The sequence below is a fragment of the Lissotriton vulgaris genome, chromosome 6, assembly GCF_964263255.1.
Source record: "Lissotriton vulgaris chromosome 6, aLisVul1.2, whole genome shotgun sequence".
NCBI lineage: Eukaryota > Metazoa > Chordata > Amphibia > Caudata > Salamandridae > Lissotriton > Lissotriton vulgaris.
The window spans coordinates 133,386,943-133,408,802 of record NC_141694.1 but is presented as its reverse complement, the minus strand read 5'-3'; the positions used below and the strand labels follow the sequence as shown (position 1 = coordinate 133,408,802).

Below are 21,860 nucleotides of genomic sequence, written 5' to 3'. Positions count from 1 at the left end.
GAATTTGCTAAAATGTTTCCTAGAAAAGAAAGAACTGATTCCAAAATCTCTTGTAACGAAAATAGGGCTTTAGACATTGGTGAAACTGTGTTAATGGTATTAATATTGTTTTTGAGATTAAAGGGGTCAATCGAGAGGTCAAGTGAGACAATTGGGGGAGATGTTTTTTTCTCGATACTGTTGTTTGTCCCCGATTCTAACTTTTGTGTTACTAAGATTGATTTGTTAATGTTTGAATCCTCAAGTAACATTGAACTCCCTCTATTTTTTATAGGTGTTGAAGTTTTTAGATTGGTCATTTCGTGATCTGAGATTTGAAGATCTTGTGGGTTACAAAATGATTTATTGCTTGAGTCAGGTTCCAAGTTACCCAATTTAGCTTGTGAACTAGGTATCATTGAGGTACCTTCTGTTTCCCTTATAGTTGCTGATGAATTGAAAGATATTTATTTACCTAATGTGTGTGATTCTTGATTCTCCTCAGGTATAAGAGTGGAGAAGTAAGTACTGATTGCCGGCGTATGGGTTATGCAACCATGTTTTATAGCTTTATCGGAGGATTTCCGTACAGCATTCTCCGTGCCCATTCTCTTCATGTATATAGTGCGGGATCGTAGTTTTTTAAAACCCATTTAATATCCAAGAGATTTTATTATTTAAATAGGTTTGTATATCACTTGATTCGCCAGGAATTTATGGAAAGTGGTGCTGCTGTTGGGAGGTTCTAGGCTTTCCCCGTATTCTTGCAGGAGATAAACTTATTCTCCTGCAGCCACGGAAATTTCAAAGAAGATGCACAAGATGAAAGAGGGGGGGCCCGTCTCGTCCTCGTACGTCCCCGGACGGCCACAGATGGCCCGCCCTTTGCCCGGGCTTCGCCCGGCGTCCCGCGGAGCGGGGGTGATGCTGTTAATATAACCTTGTAGGCGGTGGGCGTGTCTGTGGGCGGTAGCGCCGGGGGAAGAGGAACCAGCTGGGGAAACTGAGGAATGCTGGTCCTCGCAGTCCCCCGGCTTGCTGCAGGTAAAGTGCCGAGCCTCGACCCGTGGGTCTCGAGCTGGGAGCGTGTCACCAGCCCTGCCGATTGTAGGGCTCGCTCACACCAGCGAGACCTCGTTGAGGGGAAGCTGTGGGGCACAAACAGTATGTAGCGCTGGACACGAACAGGCAAGCAGCTCTCAACTCCTTTCAAATCGGTGAGTGGCGCCCGCGGAGCGGGGGTCACAAAAGTTATGATAAAGGTAGGTGGTGGGCGTGTCCGTGGGCGGTAGCGCCGGGGGAAGAGGAACCAGCTGGGGAAACTGAGGAATGCTGGTCCTCGCAGTCCCCCGGCTTGCTGCAGGTAAAGTGCCGAGCCTCGACCCGTGGGTCTCGAGCTGGGAGCGTGTCACCAGCCCTGCCGATTGTAGGGCTCGCTCACACCAGCGAGACCTCGTTGAGGGGAAGCTGTGGGGCACAAACAGTATCTAGCGCTGGACACGAACAGGCAAGCAGCTCTCAACTCCTTTCAAATCAAATCAATGTGGAGTTTAGCAGCCCCACGACAGAGAACCTCATTAAAGGTCAGAACATCATCGATTGGCGATATTCTGCTTGGAGGGGGCGACGAAATAGTCGGAGAATAGTCTGCCTTGGAATCCGATTACCTTGTGGAAGACCTAGGGCTACGTCTTCTAGAAGATCGGTGGCGGGATGATCTACTCCTAGGAGAGTGTGATGATCTCCTCCTCTCCAATGGGGACCTTCGCGGAGCGGCCTGCTCGGGTATCCCTGAAGAATCCACCGACTGTATCAAAGGTGACCTTGACCTCGAAGAAGACAGTGGTAGGTTAATCCTGGGGATCTTCCACTCCCTGATATCTCCTAGCCATCTTGGCGAGATATTGGTTGGTCGGGCTGGAGACGGTGCTGGTGAGGGCTCTGGAGATACCTGTACAATCTGAAGCCCTGGAGAAGAAGACGAATCCCCTGAAGACACCACTGGGGCGTCACAAGTCGAACGATCCTTCAACAGTGCTCTAGGTCTCTTCGCTGGAGGAGAAGCCGATTTAGACCACCTCGACGTCGACCTAGATCTTGATCTCCTAGACCCAGAAGACCTTTTCGGTGACCTCGAAGTTGATCTCCTCGATGGCGATCTCTTCGACGTCGATCTTTTCAACGTCACGTCATGTGTCTCGACGTCGAGTGACTGGGACTCTTCGGCGTCAAAGCCCTTGGTGATGTGCTCGACGTCGATGCCAATGGGACTCCCGCCATCGGCGGCGATCTCGACGTCGGTCCAGAGCCTCTCGGCGGCGAACTTCAACGTCGATGGGTCGATGTCGAGTCCCGACCTCTTGCCATCGTAGGCGAGCCAGACTTGGTCTGCCTACGCGTGGATGGAGATCTCATCCTCTGCCTCTTCTCACTTTGTCTCGACGGCGAGGAGCGTCTCGACGACGAGGATGCTTCGACGGCGAGGGATGTTTCGACGGCGAGGGATGTTTCGACGTCGACGGACGTCTAAGCAGCGATTTCAACACAGACTCTGAGCACAGAGGTACCTTAGATGAAGATCTGTCCCTCGACGGAGAAGGAGATCGATGTTTTTTTTTCACCTCTCTCTTTGCGCTCTTTAGGATGAGAAGAGGGCTTTCTGGGATGACGTTCTTCTCGCCCACTCACTGTTTCTCCTCTCTCATGAAGGGAATGCAGCTTGATCTTCTCCCTCTCTCTAAGGGTTCTCTTGGAAAACTTGCTGCAGTGGTAGCATTGGTCGGGCTTGTGGGATGAAGGCAAACAAGCAATACAGACCGAATGAGGGTCTGACTGGGCCATCTTTTTACCACAGGCCGGGCACTTATTAAATAAGGCCGGCATACTGACTGGAAAAAATAGGCAAAAGTCAGGAAAAATTGCTGAATTAGTCAGAAAGAGACTAAAGACGTCGAGTGAAGTAAAAAAAAATTAAGTTTCTACCAGGAAAAAGTGATAAAATATCACCAACTGGTGAGCTCAATGCTCCAGGATCCTCACAGAAGGAGCCGAAAAAAAGAACTGGCATAACTGTCACCTGTGGTGCATGATGGGAGCCTGGGGGTTCCGGGAGGTCTTAAAGGCACGGCACCAATATTTCATTTGTTACTATGCAGCCTCTCTAGGCTAAACCTGCCTCTATGATCCTGCCTGTTTTTACCTTTGAAAATAAAGGTTGTATGTTTCAAAGAAACTCAGGGCAGTTTGCTTCTTTACATATATCATATATGGTGACCTATATATCTTTATTTAGTCAAATGTACAAGTTTTACATGCAATAATGGCAGTTTTGGGGCCTAGTATGGTGTTTGTCAGGCTGCCTACGTATATGTATATATATATATCTATATATATATATATATATATCTATATATATATATATATAGATATATAGATATATATATAGATATATATATCTATATATATCTATATATATATATATATATATATATATATATATATCTATATCTATATATATATATATATATAGATATATATATATATCTATATATATATATATATATATATATATATGTAGATATATTGATTTTCTGCAACCAGGAAAATGTCTTGAAATTCCAGCCACGTCCAGAGGCACAGGGTCCAGAACCCTGCCCTGCTTGATGCAGTACCATATGGCAGTGGTGATATCCCTGAACACCTGCACCAGCCCTCCCTTGATGGGTGGAAGGAAGGCTTTCAATGCTAAGCGTATTGCTCTCAAGTCCAATATGTTGATGTGGAGCTGAGACTCTGCCTGAGACCATATTCCTATGATTTCCACCTCTACCAGATGGCCACCCCAACCCAGGAGTGAAGCATCTCAATCAATCAATCAGGAGTTTGTTAAAGCGCGACTACTCACCCGTAAGGGTCTCAAGGCGCTTGGTGGGGGTGGGGGATTGGTTCGGTGCAGGTTCCATTCCATCAAGTATGAGGTCTGTCGAAGAGCCAGGTTTTGAGGTTTCTTGCGAAGATGGGTAGCGATGTTGTCTGTCTGAGGTGGAGTGGAAGGGCGTTCCATGCTTTGGCCGCGAGGAAGGAGAAGGAGCGGCCTCCCGATCTGGTCTTTCTGGTGCGGGGGACCACGGCGTAGGAAAGCTGGGCTGATCGTAGGGTCCTTTGGGGTGCGTGGAATTTGAGTCGGCTGTTCAGGTATGCTGGTCCGGTGCCGTGGAGGGCCTTGCGTGCGTGGGTGAGCATCTTAAAGGTGATTCTCGCCTCGACGGGGAGCCAGTGGAGTGTGCGCAGGTGCTGGGAGATGTGGCAGTGTTATGGCAGGATGAGGACCAGTCTTGCGGCGGCGTTCTGGATGTTCTGTAGCTTGCGGATGAGGTTTTTGTTTATTCCGGCGTAGAGTGCGTTGCCGTAGTCGAGTCTGCTGGTGACCAGAGCGTGAGTGACTGTCTTTCGGTGTTCGAGGGGGATCCATTTGAAGGTCTTACGAAGGAGGCGGAGGGTGTGGAAGCAGGAATATGAGACAGAGTTGATCTGGCGGTCCATTTTGAGCTCGGAGTCCAGGATGATTCCCGGGTTGCGTGCGTGGTCTGTGGGGGTTGGCGGGTTTCCGAGGGCGGTAGGCCACCAGGTGTCGCTCCAGGCGTCGGGGTTTGGGCCCATGATGAGTACTTCTGTTTTGTTGGTGTTTAGTTGTAGGCAGCTGATTTCATCCATTTGGCGACGGCTTCCATGCCTTCTCGAAAGTTGCGTCTGGCGGTGTTGGGCTCGTTGGATAGGGAGAGGATGAGCTGGGTGTCGTGTGCGTATGACACGATGTTGAGTCCGTAGGTTCTGACGATGGGGGCAAGTGGAGCCATGTAGACGTTGAAGAGCATCGGGCTGAGGGAGGAGCCCTGAGGGACTCCGCAGGTGGTAGGTGTGGGGTCCGAGAGGAAAGGGGGGGAGTCTGACCCGCTGCGTCCTGCCGGAGAGGAAGGAGCAGATCCAGTCGAGGGCCTTGTCCTGGATTCCTGCATCGTAGAGTCTGCGTATTAGGGTGCGGTGGGAGACTGTGTTGAACGCTGCTGATAGGTCGAGGAGGATGAGGGCTACTGTTTCTCGTTTGTCCAGTAAGGTGCGGATGTCGCCTGTTGCGGCGAGGAGGGCGGTTTCCGTACGGTGGTTTTTTCTGAAGCTGGATTGGGAGGAGTCGAGGATGTTGTGTTCTTCAATGAATGTGGCGAGTTGGCTGTTGATGGCTTTCTCAATGACTTTCGCTGGGAACGGGAGCAGGGAGATGGGTCTGTAGTTTTTGAGGTCGGTGGGGTCCGCTGAGGGTTTCTTCAGGAGGGGGTTGACCTAGGCGTGTTTCCAGTCGTCGGGGAACGAGGCGGTCGCCAGGGAGCGGTTGATGGTGTGGCAGAGCATGGGTGCGATGATGTTGGCGGCTCTGTTGAAGATGTGGTTGGGGCAGGGGTCCGTGGGGCCCCCTGAGTGGATTGACTTCATTGTCTTCAGTGTGTCTTCGGTAGTGAGGGCTGTCCAGTCATCAATCGCTGGTTTCCGGGCGTGGTTGGTGAGGGTTCAGTGTGTTGGTTGTCTTCGTCGAAGTTGTCGTAGATGCTCTTGATTTTGTGGTGGAAAAAGATGCTGAGTTTGTCGCAGAGGTCTTGTGAGGGAGGGATGTCGGTAGACTAGCTGGTGGGTTGGGCGAACTCCTTGATGATGCTGAAGAGTTCCTTGCTGTTGTGTGCGTGGGTGGAGATTCTGTCTTCAATCGCTTTTTTCCTCGTTTCTCTGATGAGTTGATGGTGGGCGTTGGTGGCGGCTTTGAAGTTGTTGTGGGCTTCTGTGGATTTGGTGTTTCTCCAGGTCTTTTCGAGGCGGCGGCATGTGCGCCTGGACTCTCGAAGTTCGGTGGTAAACCATCTGGCTTTCTTGGCACGGGTATTGTTGTTTTTCTTGAGGGGGGCTATGGTGTTGGTGCTGTCCGAGATCCATCTATGCAGGGTTCGGGCTGCGATGTTGGGGTCGTCGTTTTCCGCGATGGTTGGGGTGGAGTTTTTGAGTGAGGAGGTGAGCTGGTCATCGGTGATTTTGTCCAGTTTCTTTGTGGAAGCAGGTGCTGGTGTCTGTGGATGGTGGGTGTTCTGAAGGTGAAGTGGACGCAACGATGGTCGGTCCATGGGAGTTCGGTGGTGTGGCTGAAGGTGAGGGAGTTTCCTGTAGTGAAGAGGGGGTCGAGGGTGTGTCCTGCTGAGTGCCTGGGCTCGGTCACGATCTGGCGGAGTCCAATGTTGTGGAGGTTGCCCAGGAGGCATGTGGTGTTAGGGTCCAGTTGATTGTCGAGGTGGAAGTTGAGGTCTCCCAGCAGGGTGTAGTTGGTGGATGCGATGGCCTGCGGGGAGATAATGTCCGTGATGGAGTTGGCGAAGGGTCCGCGGGGTCGGTAGATGAGGGTTCCTCGGAGGGCGGCGGTGGGGCTGGCCAGTATCTTGAAGTGAAGGTGTTCCATGAGTTTTGTGGACTCGTCAGGGAGTGTGCTCAGGCGGAGGCTGGATTTGTGGACGATGGCGATTCCTCCTCCTGGGTGGGTGGGGAGGTCCTTCCTGGAGATCTTGTATCCTTGGGAGATGGCGATGGCGATGGCGATGTCCGGTCCCAAGGTGGTGTTGGTCCAGGTTTCGGTGAAGAATGCTACATCTGGGGTGGTGCTGTCGAGGAGGTCCCAGATTTCTGTGGCGTGTTTGTGGAGGTATCAAACGTTGAGGAGGATGCATTGCAGGGTCTTCGGTTCAGTTGTGTTCTTGTGGGCGGGTTGTGCTGGATCCGTGTTCTTGGTGGTGCTGCAGGTGTGCCGGCAGCAGTGACAGCTGAAGGGTCCATGGGTGTCGGCTGGTGATGCTAGCTTGCAGTTGTTGTTGCAGCCTGGGTTGAGTGCATGGATTGCTGTTGGGTCGTAACGTTGGCGGGGCGGGGGTCCAGGGTTCCTGGTGCTGGTCGCGGACGGGCCGCACACGGACGCAGACGTGCTTGCCTTTGACGCGCCTTCGGAGCACCAGCGGCGCGCCCGCAGCCCGCGCAGTGCCCGCCATTAAGTAGGGGTCGGGGAGGGCTGGACAGCTGGGAGGCGGGAGCGGGGAGGGGAGCTGGATTGGGCCGGCCGCGCTGGGGGGGGAGGGGCCGCGGGGGCAGCAGCGGCGGGGAAAGGTAAAGGGAGGAAAGAAGGGATAAAGAAAAAAGGGAAAATAAGCAGAAATAAGGCACAAAAGAGCAGAAAGGTGAAAGATAGAAAGGGTAGAAAAACGAGTGAAAACAAGTGAAGGAGCAGAGGGAGAGAAAGGGAAAATGGGCAGAAATAAGGCGCAAAAGAGCAGAGGTGCAGAAAGGTGAAAGATAGAAAGGGGAGAAAAACGAGTGAAAACGAGTGAAGGAGCAGAGGGAGAGAAAGGGAAAATGGGCAGAAATAAGGCGCAAAAGAGCAGAGGTGCAGAAAGGTGAAAGATAGAAAGGGGAGAAAAACGAGTGAAAACGAGTGAAGGAGCAGAGGGAGAGAAAGGGAAAATGGGCAGAAATAAGGCGCAAAAGAGCAGAGGTGCAGAAAGGTGAAAGATAGAAAGGGGAGAAAAACGAGTGAAGGAGCAGAAAGAAAGAAAGGAGACAGAGGTCCACTGGACCACCAGGGATGAGGCGCAGGGAAACCTGCGGGTGGGGGAGGGCCTTGATCACCAACACTCAAGAGTGCAAGGGCAGGGGCACCTCACTTAATGGTGGAGCTGCGAGGGTGGGAGAGCAATTTCACTGACAATGAGTCAGGGGTCTTGCTCGCCTGTCCCCGCAGTGGCCGCCATTAAGTAGGGGTCGGGGAGGGCTGTACAGCTGGGAGACGGGAGCGGGGAGGGGAGCTGGATTGGGCCGGTCGCGCTGGGGGGGGGGGAAGGGCCGCGGGGCAGCAGCGGCGGGGAAAGGTAAAGGGAGGAAAGAAGGGATAACGAAAAAAGGGAAAATAAGCAGAAATAAGGCACAAAAGAGCAGAGATGCAGAAAAGAGCAGAAAGGTGAAAGATAGAAAGGGTAGAAAAACGAGTGAAAACGAGTGAAGGAGCAGAGGGAGAGAAAGGGAAAATGGGCAGAAATAAGGCGCAAAAGAGCAGAGGTGCAGAAAGGTGAAAGATAGAAAGGGGAGAAAAACGAGTGAAGGAGCAGAAAGAAAGAAAGGAGACAGAGGTCCACTGGACCACCAGGGATGAGGCGCAGGGAAACCTGCGGGTGGAGGAGGGCCTCGATCACCAACACTCAAGAGTGCAGGGGAAGGGGCACCTCACTTAATGGTGAGCATCTGTAATCGCTGTGAGTTCTGCACGGGCAGAGATAGGGGCTTACTGATGACTCAATAGCGCTTCCTTAGCCACAAGTGCAGGTCTTTTGCAGATCCCTCCGTTATAAGGACCAGGACCTGATAATGAATCCACTGGAACTTCAAGTCCCACTGCAGATCTCGCATAAGCCAATGGGTATGCTTTACCAAAAGAAGGCCATGAGGTCCAGCAGCCTCAGAAAGAGTGCCACCGAAATCCAGGATAGAGGTTAAAACATCAGTATCATAGCTTGAATACCCTGGAGTCACAAATGGCGTGTAACTGCACTGTGTCCAGAATTGCTCAGATGAAAGTGAGCATCTGAGATGAAGTCAGGTGCGACTTTGACACATTGATAGAGATCCTGAGCAAATGCAGGAGGATCCCTGTAGTCAGGAGGTGGGAGGTGCCTGCCGTTGTTTTCACCAGTCAGACATTGAGGTAGTGGAAGACTGGAACCCCTAACATCCACAGGTGAGCTGGGATTATTGCCATCACTTTCGTAAACAGCTGAGGAGCTCTGGTAAGGCAGAAAGGGAGCACAGGAAAATGGAAATGCTCATGACCCATCATGACCCGCAGGTAATGTCTGTGGGCCGGCAGGATGAGAATCTGGAAATATGCGTCCTGCAAGTCCAAAGTTACCCTCCAGTCTCTGGGATCCAGAGCAGACAGGACCGGAGCAAGAGCGAGCATTTTTTACTTTGACTGTTTTTAGCAGGAAGAAGTGAAAAGGACGAGGACCAAGAATAGGACAAAGTCCTCCATCCTTTTTTGGCACCACAAAGTAGCAGGCATAGAAACCACAACCCACTTCAGATTTCTGCACCCTCTCAATGGCTCTTTTAGCCAAAAGTACTTCCTATCGCAAGAACGAAAGGTGGTCCTCTATCAGCCGATGGTGTGACGGGTGGTGGTGTTTAAGTAAAGCATAGGGCATAACCCCATTGAACAATCTGAAGCGCCCATTCGTCCAAACTTAATGTTTATAAAATCAACCTTAAAAAAGTGTCTATCGATGATTGTCACAATAAATGTCGCTCTAGGATTGGGCGGACTGGATAGACGTCTGGCCTTGGTTTCCACAAGGTCTGTGGGAGCCACAAAAGGATTGAGGAGCCTTAGTGATATGCTTACACATGTTTGACATCTCATCTCAGATTTGTAGCCACTATAACAACACTTTTCATAAAACTTCCTGGTGCAGATCTGATGCAATAAGATGGTACTTTGAATTGGTAATTGTGAGAAATTGGGTTGATGGTTGACTGGGGTGTGAGCCTTGGTCAAAAATCAACGATAATCCGTGGCAGGGTGAGGCACAAGCCAACCCTAAATTAACCTGTGAATAACCCTAGGTTGGCATAAAGCAGTGAGGCGTAACTTAGAGGCCATAAGTAGAGTTTTTGTGCGACACTTCAAACAGTAATAAAGTGAAAAACACCCCTCAAAAAGGATTATAGACCACGTTAGAATATTGGAACAAAATTTAATAAATAAAACAATCCAGTATTGTGCATGAAAATAAATAGATCAAAGAGTTCATATGCATATCATTGCAAAATGAGTGTCTTTTTCAGCTGGATATTTGTCGACGGAATTTCGGACTTTTACAATTTATTACGACATCCTCAGGCCAAAAGGAGCACAGGAATTATGATTGGTGCCTAAATAATACAAGCAATAAGGGAAGGGAACAATTTGTACACTCACAGGTATAGTGCCATCACAGAAGCTTGGGAATTCATGTGGTTGGGAAAACCTTAAGTGGAGTATAAACACGGACGATGCCATGATGCATAGCGTTCAGTGCATGAAAAAGGCTAGAGTGTGCACTCTCCATATCAGGGAGAAATCAGAAGAAAGAAAACAAACATGAAAGGCGCCATGGTGTGTGAAAAAGACTGGAGTGCAAACCTTCCCAGTTCAACGGCAAAATGGCTGCTTCACAAAAGTAGCTCTTGCGCCATTTCTACGAATACGTAGGATTTGTACATATGGCAAACCATCACGTAGACCTTGCGGGTGGTAACTAGTATAGAGTAACAAAGTACCAACATTTACTCACACAGATACAAGATGGGAAGCTAGGCACATCTGTATACTGCAAACCAACTGAAAGAAATACCTTGCTACTCTTTACTAGCAACCACCCACAAACGTTTTGACTCTTGTCTGGAGGAGTAGTTGGGAAAGTGTTGAGATTTGTCTTGTGGATGCCTGCAACACCAAACTTTCAGCGGAGGGGTGCTGGGATAGAAAAGCGGAATCGAACCCAGCAGGGTCATGGCATCACACAATTTGGAGGTTGGCTGGTGGATATGAGCAAGGTTTGGCCTATGCCTCCAATAAGGTGTCTGTTAAGGGCTTGTTAAATTGCAGGAGGGGCTCAAAAGATCATTGCCCTGGCTAGAGAATTTTTGTCAATACATTAGTCTATACCTCCAAAGTGGGGAGCTAGAGGTCAAGGATGTCAGCCGGCCAACGCATTACCACGGCGCAAGACACAGAGTTCCTTGTGGCTAGTCCAGGGGGCGAGAGAAGGCATGTTTCATGGGAGATATCAAGGCCACTCAATCAAACAATGCATTTATAGAGAGCGCTACTCACCCGTGAGGGTGTCAAGGCGCTGAAGGGAGGAGGGTGGGGGGGATGTGGGGGTGCTGATACTGTTCGAATAGCCAGGTCTTGAGGTGTTTCCTGAAGTTGAGATGGTCCTGGGTCAGTCGTAGGTGGGCTGGGAGGGAGTTCCATGTCTTGGCGGCCAGGTAGGAGAACGATCTTCCTCCGGAGGTGGTTCTGCGAATCCGTGGGACGGCGCAAGGGCGAGGCTAGCGGAGCGGAGCTGGCGGGTCGGAGTGTAGAAAGTGAGGCGATTGTTGAGGTAATCGGGCCCATGTGGTGGAGCGCTTTGTGTGCGTGGGCGATGAGCCTGAATTGATCCTTTTGCTGACGGGGAGCCAGTGCAGGTCTTTCAGGTGGATGGATACGTGGCTGTGGCAAGGGATGTTGAGGATGAGTTGTGCGGAAGCGTTCTGTATGCGCTGGAGTCTTTTCTGAAGTTTGGCTGCGGTTACTGCGTATAGGTCGTTCCCGTAGTCCAATCGGCTGGTGACGAGGGCCTGGGTGACCATCTTTCTGGTTCCGGTAGAGATCCACCGGAAGATCTTCCGGAGCACGCACAGGGTGTTGAAGCATGAGGATGAGATGGCATTGACTTGCTGAGTCATCGTTAGAGAGGAGTCCAGGATGAATCCCAGGTTGAGTGCGTGGTCCGCAGGTGTCGGTACGGTGCCCAGCGCTGTGGGCCACCAGGAGTCGTCCCAGGCGGATGGGGATGGTCCGAGGATGAGGACCTCAGTCTTGTCTGAGTTCAGTTTCAGACGACTGAGCTTCATCTATTCCGCCACCGCTTTCATTCCTTCCTGGGAGTTGGTTTTGGCGGTGGCTGGGTCTTTGGTGAGGGAGAGTATTAGCTGGGTGTCGTTGGCGTAGGAGATGATGTTGAGGTTGTGTTAGCCTCCTACAAGTCATCATACCAGTTCTCATCATGATAGGGCTGAGCGAGCTCATCATCCGTATCATAATCATTATCTGAATCAGTGCCAACAAGTGAAAGGTGTTTTGTCTTCCCTGTGGAGTTGGCAGAGCAAGCAGTGCCTCCACAGTAGTCGTACGTGGTGTTGGGCGAGGTAGAAAGGGAGTGTTCTCTGTGTCAGACAGTTCTATGGGTAGCTCTTCTTTGTCTGGCATCTAAGTGCTAGGGACAGGTATAGCAGTGACACCAGGGGCAGGTTGCAGACTGAAGTCAGAGGCATCTAACAGGATTGAAGGGTCCAACTGGTGGACAGTGGCCCCGCAGGCGGAACTACATGTGGAAGGCCTAACAGCTCCTTAGGGCCCAAAAGTACGCCAGAGGGAGTTGGCATGGATCTGAAGAGCTGGAGCATGGCTGCATGGAGCTCTTCGATCTGTTGTGGGGTGTACCAGGGGCAGGTTGCAGACTGAAGTCAGAAGCATCTAACAGGCTTGAAGGGTCCAACTGGTGGACAGTGGACCCGCAGGTGGAACTACATGTGGAATGCCTAACAGCACCTTGGAGCCCAAAAGCACACCAGAGGGAGTTGGCATGGATCTGAAGAGCTGGAGCATGGCGGCATGGAGTTCTTTGATCTGTTGCAGGGTTGTAGAAGGCCCCTGAAAATTGGCCTGTGCCAAAACCAGTTGTGGGCTCAGCTCGGAAGTCAGCCAAATCCAGGAGAGAGATTGAGACCTATGGCTCTGCTGCTGAGTGTGAATGGAAAGAGGAGGCAGAGTCCTTGGTGATGTAAAGTTTAGCGCTCATGGCCCGATGGCCATCTGTAGACACTGCCACTGAATGCCTTGGAATCATGGCTCGAGCCCAGACACCACAGGCACACCTGGAGGGGCTCTATCACACATATTTGATATCAACAGTTCCAACATGGCTTAAAAACACCTCTTGGTTTTGGGGAGACATCCCTCGGACACTCTAGAAATTTGGAAAAAACATTGAGGTTAAGTGGCACAGAGAGTCTAGAGGAATCTTCAGATCCACTTCAGGAACTGACATCAATGCATGAGTGGCGCATATATAGACTCTGCACGTCATTTCTGCAGTGGATTCATGACAGTACCAGCACACAGAGGTATTACTAAAAACTTTCTAGATCCAGTATGACACCTGGGCAACTTTCTAAAGGTGATGACTCTGCAGCTAGAAGTCTATCAGAAAATATTTTACCAAGATTTACTAAAATGGTAAAGGTGCGGTATGACTGCCGCAGTGCAACTTTCAAATGCCCAGGTTCAGGACAATCAGAAGTAGAAATGCAAGGTTCCCCCATACACAGAGCAGTTAGACCTTAGGAAGCAACAGTCATTTATTTTTCATACTCATAGAACGGAAAGGGTACAGCAGCAGTTGAGAGCCCCCCTTAAGTATTGCCACAGATTAACAGCACATACTTCTTCACACTATTACCAGATCAGTGTTGGGCTGGACAATGTCAGGTGTTCAAATTGGATCTTAATAAGTAATGAAGGTATCATACAAAGTATGCCAGTAGTGTTGGCATGAGGTATCATGCTGCTCCGCCACAATCATCTGAGCCTCTGTTCAAAACCTCTGTAGGATAGCATTGTACTTTGATATTGGCTGCCCAGGGTAGGTGGCACTGGAACCAGAAGTAACGTTGGGGGCACCGGGGTTTGCATCTGCATCGGCGCCAATGGAAGGTCAACCGGCGAGAGTCTCAGCATCACCGGTGCTCCCTGTGCAATTGAGGGGCGCAGAAACTAATAGCATCTGAGGAGGGCCTGTGTACAGAATACCAAGAGGAGTCCCCACAGGTCCCATGGGACCCAGTGGAGGGCAAGAGAGGAGTGAAGCACGCTAGAACATCTCCATCATGGCATGGAGAAAAAGACCTGAATCAGCATCCTGACTCTGGAGAAGCCAGGGCGGGCACCAAAAACATAATCGGCAAAGGAGGTGCTGAGAAAGGTCCTAGAGTTGGCCTCGACAACGTAACTCCTCAGGTGGAATAACAGTTCCCAACTACGGCTTCAAAGTGAACTCCATATGAGGAAGGAAAGCCTGAGGAGACTTACCCCTACACTTAGAAAACCATTGAGGCAAAATTCCTCTACGCTTCCTCTTTATCTTGTGCTTCCTCTGTTCTTCCTTGGAGGATTTGAATGAAGGCAAAGGATGAGACCTGAAGTGAGACCGGCACTAGCCAATTTAGGCTCTTTTGTTTTGGGGTGTAAGAGGCTGCCCCGCTCTCACAACCTCAAGTCGTGCAATCCACATATAAACCTCCTGAGGATCTGAAATGGGCATTGGCCATTGCAGTCTCGACGTGGACTAAAGACTGACTTCTTAGACAGTGACGTTCCTATGGACTGCGCTAGGAAAACATTTTACAGAAAAAATACTTCAAGATTACCACTAAAGTGACAGAAAATTAAGGAGAGTAGTTCCAGATCCACATTGAAGGGTTTTGAAAAAAGTGATCTGATGTTGGTGCACACTTTACGGATCCAGAGACAACACCGTTTTAGGGCTCCAATGATATCCCTGAGGAATCGTTTTCGGGGATGAGGGCAGAAGAGCTAAGGAAAAGTTTCTAGACCCAATCTGGCACTAAAGATATTTAACAGGTGAGGAACCTGCAGGTAGAATTATCCATCAAATTGCAAATAGTTTTGTTTCTATTATTTCACACTTGTCGAAAGTATTTAACTCACCTCATTCCACAGAGCATCCACTACATACAAGAGCTGGAAAGAGTTCACCAAGATCATGGACACAGAAGGTACATCACGTTCGTTCACTTTCATTTCAGCGAAAAGCATTACCAAATTGATGAGAACCTAAAAATAAGCAGTTTGGTTATTACCTATTTGCCATCATTGCTCTCTCAGCCTATAAGTGATAAACATGTCAAATATAATCAATTTAACAAATGAATTGAGGCTGGTACATTACCAATTGAGAAGTTCCACTTACCTCAATGCAACTGTAAAAATACATTTGGGTAATCCAGTACTGAGTACCACCAATACAATTTTCACATTTTGAATCAATACAAAAGCACTGATGTTGGATTTGAGAGGTGGACTTTACAGCAGAATCCTGCAGGTCAGAGCAAGTGAAATGGCCCTGCTGTGACAGTCGAAAAAAAGATTTAAAATGCCCATATAGAAAACTGGAAGAAGTCCAACACTGGAACATCTCTAGTTAGTGCTGTACTACCAGCCTTCGCCCAGGAGAATAAGCTAGAAGACACAGAGGAGCTCTTTTTTGGCCAAAGTTTAGCACAGCTAGATAAACAATCCACCTTTACAAGGTCTGTCTTTGGAATCCAAAGAGATGATCATCAACCAGTGTTTCCTAAACCTATCAATGTAAAAATTGACGGTACGGTGATAACCCACCCGTTGGAGCATTGTCTCCTTAGAGGGATGTGGCTGAGAGAAAAACTTGAAGGGCGTGTGGACTGTCCCAAGTGAAAGGGAACAGAATGTAGAAAGATATCAAAGAGTCATTCTGAGATTATTAAATAAAACCGTCACCCATGAGATGAAAGTGCTTATGGTGCTTTTTGTATTTGAAAATACATTTTGCTTGAAGGAAAAGTAGTAAGGGAAGGGGAGCACTGATCAAAGAAGAGACAATATCTTGTGGTGTTTCAATTCTCATATTAGACTCATCTCGTTGAAGGCTCTGGCGCCCTTGTTCTTTTGCATAAAAATCTGATGCATTTCAACCAGTGGTGGCTGGTGACATTTGAAAGTGGGGGGGCGTAACATTATTGTTGTACTGCACTACGAGTAGCGAGTATAGCGAGCGAGGTCGAACAACCTACGGAGGGTTTGAGGGCTTCCCCACCAAGAAAATTTTGAAAAAAGAGTGGACAAACAGTGCATTTTTAAGCAAATTTGAGGAAGCAGGAAGGTTAATAAAGCAATTAGTGCTGGCTGGGCCTATTAAACAGATCGGTCACTGCACCTCCCCTGCCCTCAATTCACACAGCTTTGCTCTTGTACCTTCACCCAGCTCCACAGAGACCCATGCTCACTACTGGTGTACATACGCCTCTCTACTGGGGATTGCCAAGTAGACAGACAAATACACAACTAGCAAGCAGACACATCTCAGTCTTGAAACTGTAAAGCAGACTCCCAAACGGATCTTATTATAGGAATTATAATGCAGCCTCCTCCCCCCTTCCATCTCAGATGTTCAAGGTTTTATCTCTGAAACACCACACTGCATTCTAAAAGCCGGGAGGTAGTTAGGGGTATGAGGCATTAAAATATGATGAAATAAATATAACCATTACTTTTCCATTAACATATTGCACGTTTTATAAATTGGTGCACTGTTAAACATCAATACAGGTACAACCCCTTAAGTCTGCCTATTTTCTGCGCATTCTCTGCTACAGGGTTACACCAAATCACTCCACAAACACTGGCGAATTTGAAACATTATGCAATGTGATTGTACCAGGATCACACCTTGCATCAATGGGGACTGAAAGGGTGTTGATGTACAAAGAGGAGAAAAGGGAAAGCAAAGCACTGTGTCCCTTACTCCTGTATGCTATGCGAGCCTCCGTGCTTCTGCTGTGACACAAGCACTGCAATTTTGGAGCAGCTGAAATGGCCACAAATGACTGCTTCTATCTTTTCTCTGTATATTCCCCCTTCCCTTCGAGCAGAGCCACGGGCTCAGGGGTTTAGATCATTTTACCTTATGCACTTTTAGAAGACAGATTATGCTGTCATGTTTTTTGGGACATCGCTCAAGGAGCCCTGTTAACATGGTTTGTGCGCACAGGTCTCTGTGGTGGGGGAGAGACGTCCACGTGACACAAAGCACCACAGTGACCACACTCCTACCAAGAGGAGAGGTCTCAGCACCGCTGCCCCATGAACACATTCCGGGCTGGATGGAGACGGCAGGTGCTCCTGCCAGAGGAAGGCGAGAGTGCTAACCGATGCTGCATGTCTCACACATTAATAAACTGAAAGCAGCAAGTCATTTCGAGTCCACATGTTCTTCTTTCTAAGGCCTAAAGCTCGTGGTGCCGGGAAGCTGGTGCAGAGATAGTGGGAGAATCATTCATTTGAGCTCCAGTAGACCGCCACACATTTTCCAGCCATCTTGTAGTAAGGGCCAAAATATATTTCATGCAGTTTATGTTGTCCCTTCTGTCGAAAAAGTCTATTCACTTCTGACTTTTCTACAGTACCAACTAGCAATAACGCCGGTCTTTGCATGATCAATCATGAATGAACTTTTCCAAAAGTGCTGTAAACTGAGATTATATAAACTTGGTAGTCTTGCTGACTACCCCTAGAAGCGATGCGGAGAGAATATTTTAGATATTTGTGGCTGAAATCTGTCTGGCGGGAACAAACAGAGAGTATATCATGTATCTGCGATGCTTAGGTTGTAATTAGACACCGCGGTTCATTTGGGAAATGACAAAGTGCGACGCGAGAATGATCATTAAGTTAGGATAAAAAATGGGTTTCAATACCTGTTGATTGCACCCAGATCTAATTCCGAAGTGGCTCCTCTTGCAACACGGTACATTATGTATACTGGAGCGATCCTGCGTGTTTACCTATCGCTTCCAATGGCAGCCTCGATCTGTCCATCTGTGATACATTTGCGGTTGTTATGATATACTGTCATAATGATATTACAGCTGTAAATTACTGCATTACCATTCAAGTCATTAGCATGTGATGTCGTGCGGGGGTAGATTTGCGACAGAGAGTGTCTCAATAATAAAAAAGCAAATGGAAAAGTATGAATTTAAATGAAATAGGAACGGGTAATAAAAAATAATAAACTCACCGTCCGGAGAGACTCTGTCCCGACTCCCGCCTTCCTCATTTTCAAGTCCTGCAGCACGTCATCACAGGAAGGCGGCGCAGCAGGCAGCCTCCCTTCCCTCCACCACCGCGTTTTTGATTGGGGCGGCCGGCTGCCCCAGGCTACGTCATTTTCTCTCTGTACGCTGCTGCAGCAGCATACAGAGAGAAAAGGGAGAGTGAGTGTGTGGTGTTACGCGAGGGCAGGGGGGAGTGGCTTTCCCACTGTAGTTAATACTGTCTGGGCGGCCTCAGGCTGCCTAAACAATCAGTATTAACAACAGTGGGCAAGCCACCCCCCCCCTGCCCTCGAGTAACACACTGCCCACTCTGACTCTAAACCAGGAAGGAAGTTCTGCTTTCTCGTCGCGCGAGAAGGCAGAAACAAATCACAAATGGTAGTTATATTAAGGCAATAACTACCATTTTTTTCTGCCTTCTCCCACAGCGAGAAAGCAGGGGAGGCGGCGCCCAAACGCCCCCATGGAGGAACCGCCTCTGATTTCAACCTAAGTGGCTTGGGGGTCTCAGTACATGTACCGGGTTGGATGGTATTATTCTGTATTCCATGTATCTGAATCTTAACCTACCTAAGCTTTATGGCCCACCCTTTTATACAAGCCACATGAAAGGAAGACACCACGTTCGGGAGAAAAAATGCTCAAGGCTAAAGCATCAACTTGTCAGGAAAAAAAGGTGGCATATATGGTTGAACAGACAACAATTATTTATTTTATTTGAAAGGTTTTATAAAGCGCTGGCTCGCAGAGCGCTTTACATGTGCGCAAAACAAGATTGCAGGAGTTGCTCATAAAGCACAGTATGAAACAATAACTAAAAACAAACATTCCATTCAGCTCTAATAAACAGAGACATAGCAAGAGCAGATACATTTACATACATTTTTACATAGGATGGGGGAGATAGAAGGGGGAGGGGAGAGGGGAGGGAGTGAAGTAGAGGAGGATAGGGTCGTCAGAGGTATGATTTAAGACCCCAGTATTTGCAGAGGAGGTGCAGTTTAATGTCTTTTTTTAAGGAGGGGTTGCAACGCAATTCCTTAGGGACGGCATTCGAGACGATCGGTGCATTTCCAGAGAAGGAACGAGATTGAGTGGTTTTCTTTTTGAATAAGGGAGGGATGAGGAGGAAAGTGTTTGTGCTCCTCATCGTTCTGGTGCTGCCCGTGTTTTTATAGTTTGTTTGTGAGGTACAGCGGGGCAATCTGGTGTAGGACTTTATGTGTGATGCATGCTGTCTTGTAGGAGGATCTACAATCAATGGGCAGCCAATTGAGAGCCTTCAGGGCAGTGGAGATGTGATCAAAGCGTTTGTAGCCAGTGATGAGCCTGGCTGCTAGGTGGAGCACAGATCGGAGTGGGGCTAGGTGGACTTTGGGGGTTCCTTTGAGGATAGCATTCCCATAGTCGATTTGTGGGAGTACCAGGGATTGGACGACCGATTTGAAGTCTTCCGGTGGGATGAAGGGTTTGATTTTCTTCAGGTGACAGAGTGGAGAGATCTCCTTTTGCAAAGTTTTGTATGTGGTCGTTGAGGGTTAGAATTTTGTCAACTGTAAAACGAAGAAATTTCACAGAGTTGGACAAAGAGAGCGAGCAGTTGAGTGCATTGAGGTCAGAGATCCAGGTTTGGTCGGGGAGTCCGTTGTTTTTAGGGGAGAAGAGGTAAAATTTCAGTTTTCTTGGGATTGAGTTTGAGTTGGTTGGAGTTGAACCAGTGCTGGATCTTGTTTAAGGTATAGTTAAGATGAAGTACATCAGTGTGGGACCTAATCTAATAATACCGTTGTGTGTTGTCAGCATAGAGGTGGTAGTTGATTCCTGCTTGTTTCAGGATGAGGGTAAGAGATTTCATAAAGAGGTCAAAGAGTGAAGTGGAGAGAATAGAACCTTGGGGGATGCCTCGGGAAACACTCACTACACAACACGGAGATGTGATGGCCATAAGACATATAGTCATGGAAGTAAAAAGTATTATGGTGCAACTGTGCATAGGTTGAAAAGGAGCACACACTAGAAAGGTAAGAACCAAAGTACGATCCATCTGCGTAATAATAAAGGGGCAGGTGCAAACACACAAGAGCTATTTTAAGAAACAGATCAGAAAGAGTTATCTGAATAAAGAGGACCAATCAGACAAATCAAGAAAAGTGAAGAGGGCTGATAAGTAACCTTTAACATTGTCTACAGCAAAGCCTTGACAAGACACAGATGATTAAACTAAAAGAAAAAACATCAGCTTAAAGAGAGTCAACCTCTCTACCCCAGCTGATGAACTGAGACAAGCATGCAGAAAAGACAGACTTCATGGACGGAGAGTGAGAAGCAAGAATATCACCCAAAGACTCCTGCAGAATATCAGAACCTGTCAGTTGATTCAGCTCAATCTCCATATACAGAAATGTAAACTATGATGGTAAGATACAGAGCTCAGCTTTCTGGATAGGAGAAAATACCTCCCTGAATGGCAAACTGAGTGGACAAAATGCTCAGTTTTCAGCAGGTTGGAGTACCACTTTATGATGATATGGGGAAGCCGCCGGCTTCTTGAAGGAACAGTGTTCAGTTTTCAGTCTACTTTATAATGCTGCGTATTAAGGCGCATTTTCCTTCATTTAATTCAGGTTTTCTGTGGCTTTCCTTGCAAGCTAAATTAGGGTTTATGCTGCCAAAATATTTTTATATATTTGGACTTCCAACACTTCACAAAAAATTTGGTAAACATTTGCCTCAGGTAGCCAATGGTGCGGCTCTCTGCATTATAAAATGTTAAATGTTAAACTTGGAAGTTTTAAATTGTGAGAAGTTAAAGTGTTCTGGCTTCCCTACACAGTTGGCAATTTACTCATGACATAAACTCAAGGTGAGCGCTGACAGTCTTCCTGCAAGAATTTTTTATCTTCTGACTGTCAATGAAGATACTACAATGCAGAATCATTCGTCATGACGCAAGTAAAGCCTCATCATGAATCTGAGCAACTTATAACGAGGTCCCTTGTGTTTAGATCCATTCTTGAGGACCCATGGAATATCCAGTATAATCAGATTTGTGGGCTAGAGCACATTTTGACCCAACATTATAATTATTAGTTATTATAAAACCTAATTTATTTATACCCATGTTCATCCCAAGGATTCCTCAAGTCCCTGTTATCTTCCATGCTTCATTCTCTATTTGCTTTATCACATCTACGACTAAACAGAAGGGAAATAGAGGGGTGGCACATTTTCTGGAGGAAGTGGAAGAAAGACTGAAGCATCACTAAATTGAACAACCTTATGTTATGCACTTCTAACATGGTTCTGTGGTAACATCATCTTTTCTAAATTCAGAAGTATGTCAATATTTCTCTAAGTCTCTTCTCCATTGTCAGCCATATCACAAAAAAATAAAAAAGGCACATCATTATGTAAAAATGTGCCGTTTTCTGCAGCAGAAGTCAGTCAGACATTATCAATACTGAGGGCCTGATTCAGAGTACGTTAATCACCCCGTCAAGACAACATGGTAACCATACTCCGAACTTAGAGATGCACGCCAGCCGAGCAGATTCTCTTAAAATTGGCAGGAACCGCCATCGCAAGGGTTCCTGTTAATGTATTATAAGTTTGACAAACGTCAAAATGATGGTACTGTCAGTAAAACATTTAACAAGCCAACAGCCAGCATCTAAATCAGGCAGGCACGCATTATTTTTGGCTGAGAGGGTACTCCGTGACGTTTGTGATGGAGTACTCACTCTGCAAAACTCTAACTCCGCCCCATAGTTGCTAAATATATTGCCTCAACAACAAAGCAAGTGGTAAACTAGACTAATGTTAGAGACCAATTACTTTAAAGATATATTTATCAATTATAAAAATAAGGGGTGGGGGTTTCATTTTCTTGTGACTGGTTGCAAAGAGATCCCATTAGGGAGTTCACCCATCTCCAAGGTATCAAAGATAGTGGTCTTTAGTTCAACTGCCATTCATAGTTCAGCATAAGATGACTGCTTACAGCATCTGTGCTTGTGATCCTCATTGTTCCTTGATGAATCATGAGGTGTATGTGTTGCTGAAGTCTGGTCTATAACTCACCATTGCTGATCTGTCTCTTATTTTAACCA

At 47.8% G+C, this 21,860-nt stretch overlaps 1 protein-coding gene across 2 annotated transcripts in view; it reads right to left on the bottom strand.

Moving 5' to 3' along the window:
- Nucleotides 1-21,860, bottom strand: part of LBR (lamin B receptor) — a 704,650-nt gene that overhangs the window by 124,250 nt on the left and 558,540 nt on the right. For both annotated transcript variants that reach the window (XM_086926155.1, XM_086926154.1), the window contains one exon: nucleotides 14,588-14,713. In XM_086926155.1, coding sequence (XP_086782281.1) covers nucleotides 14,588-14,713 — 126 coding nt within the window. The remainder of the gene's footprint in view (nucleotides 1-14,587; nucleotides 14,714-21,860) is intronic.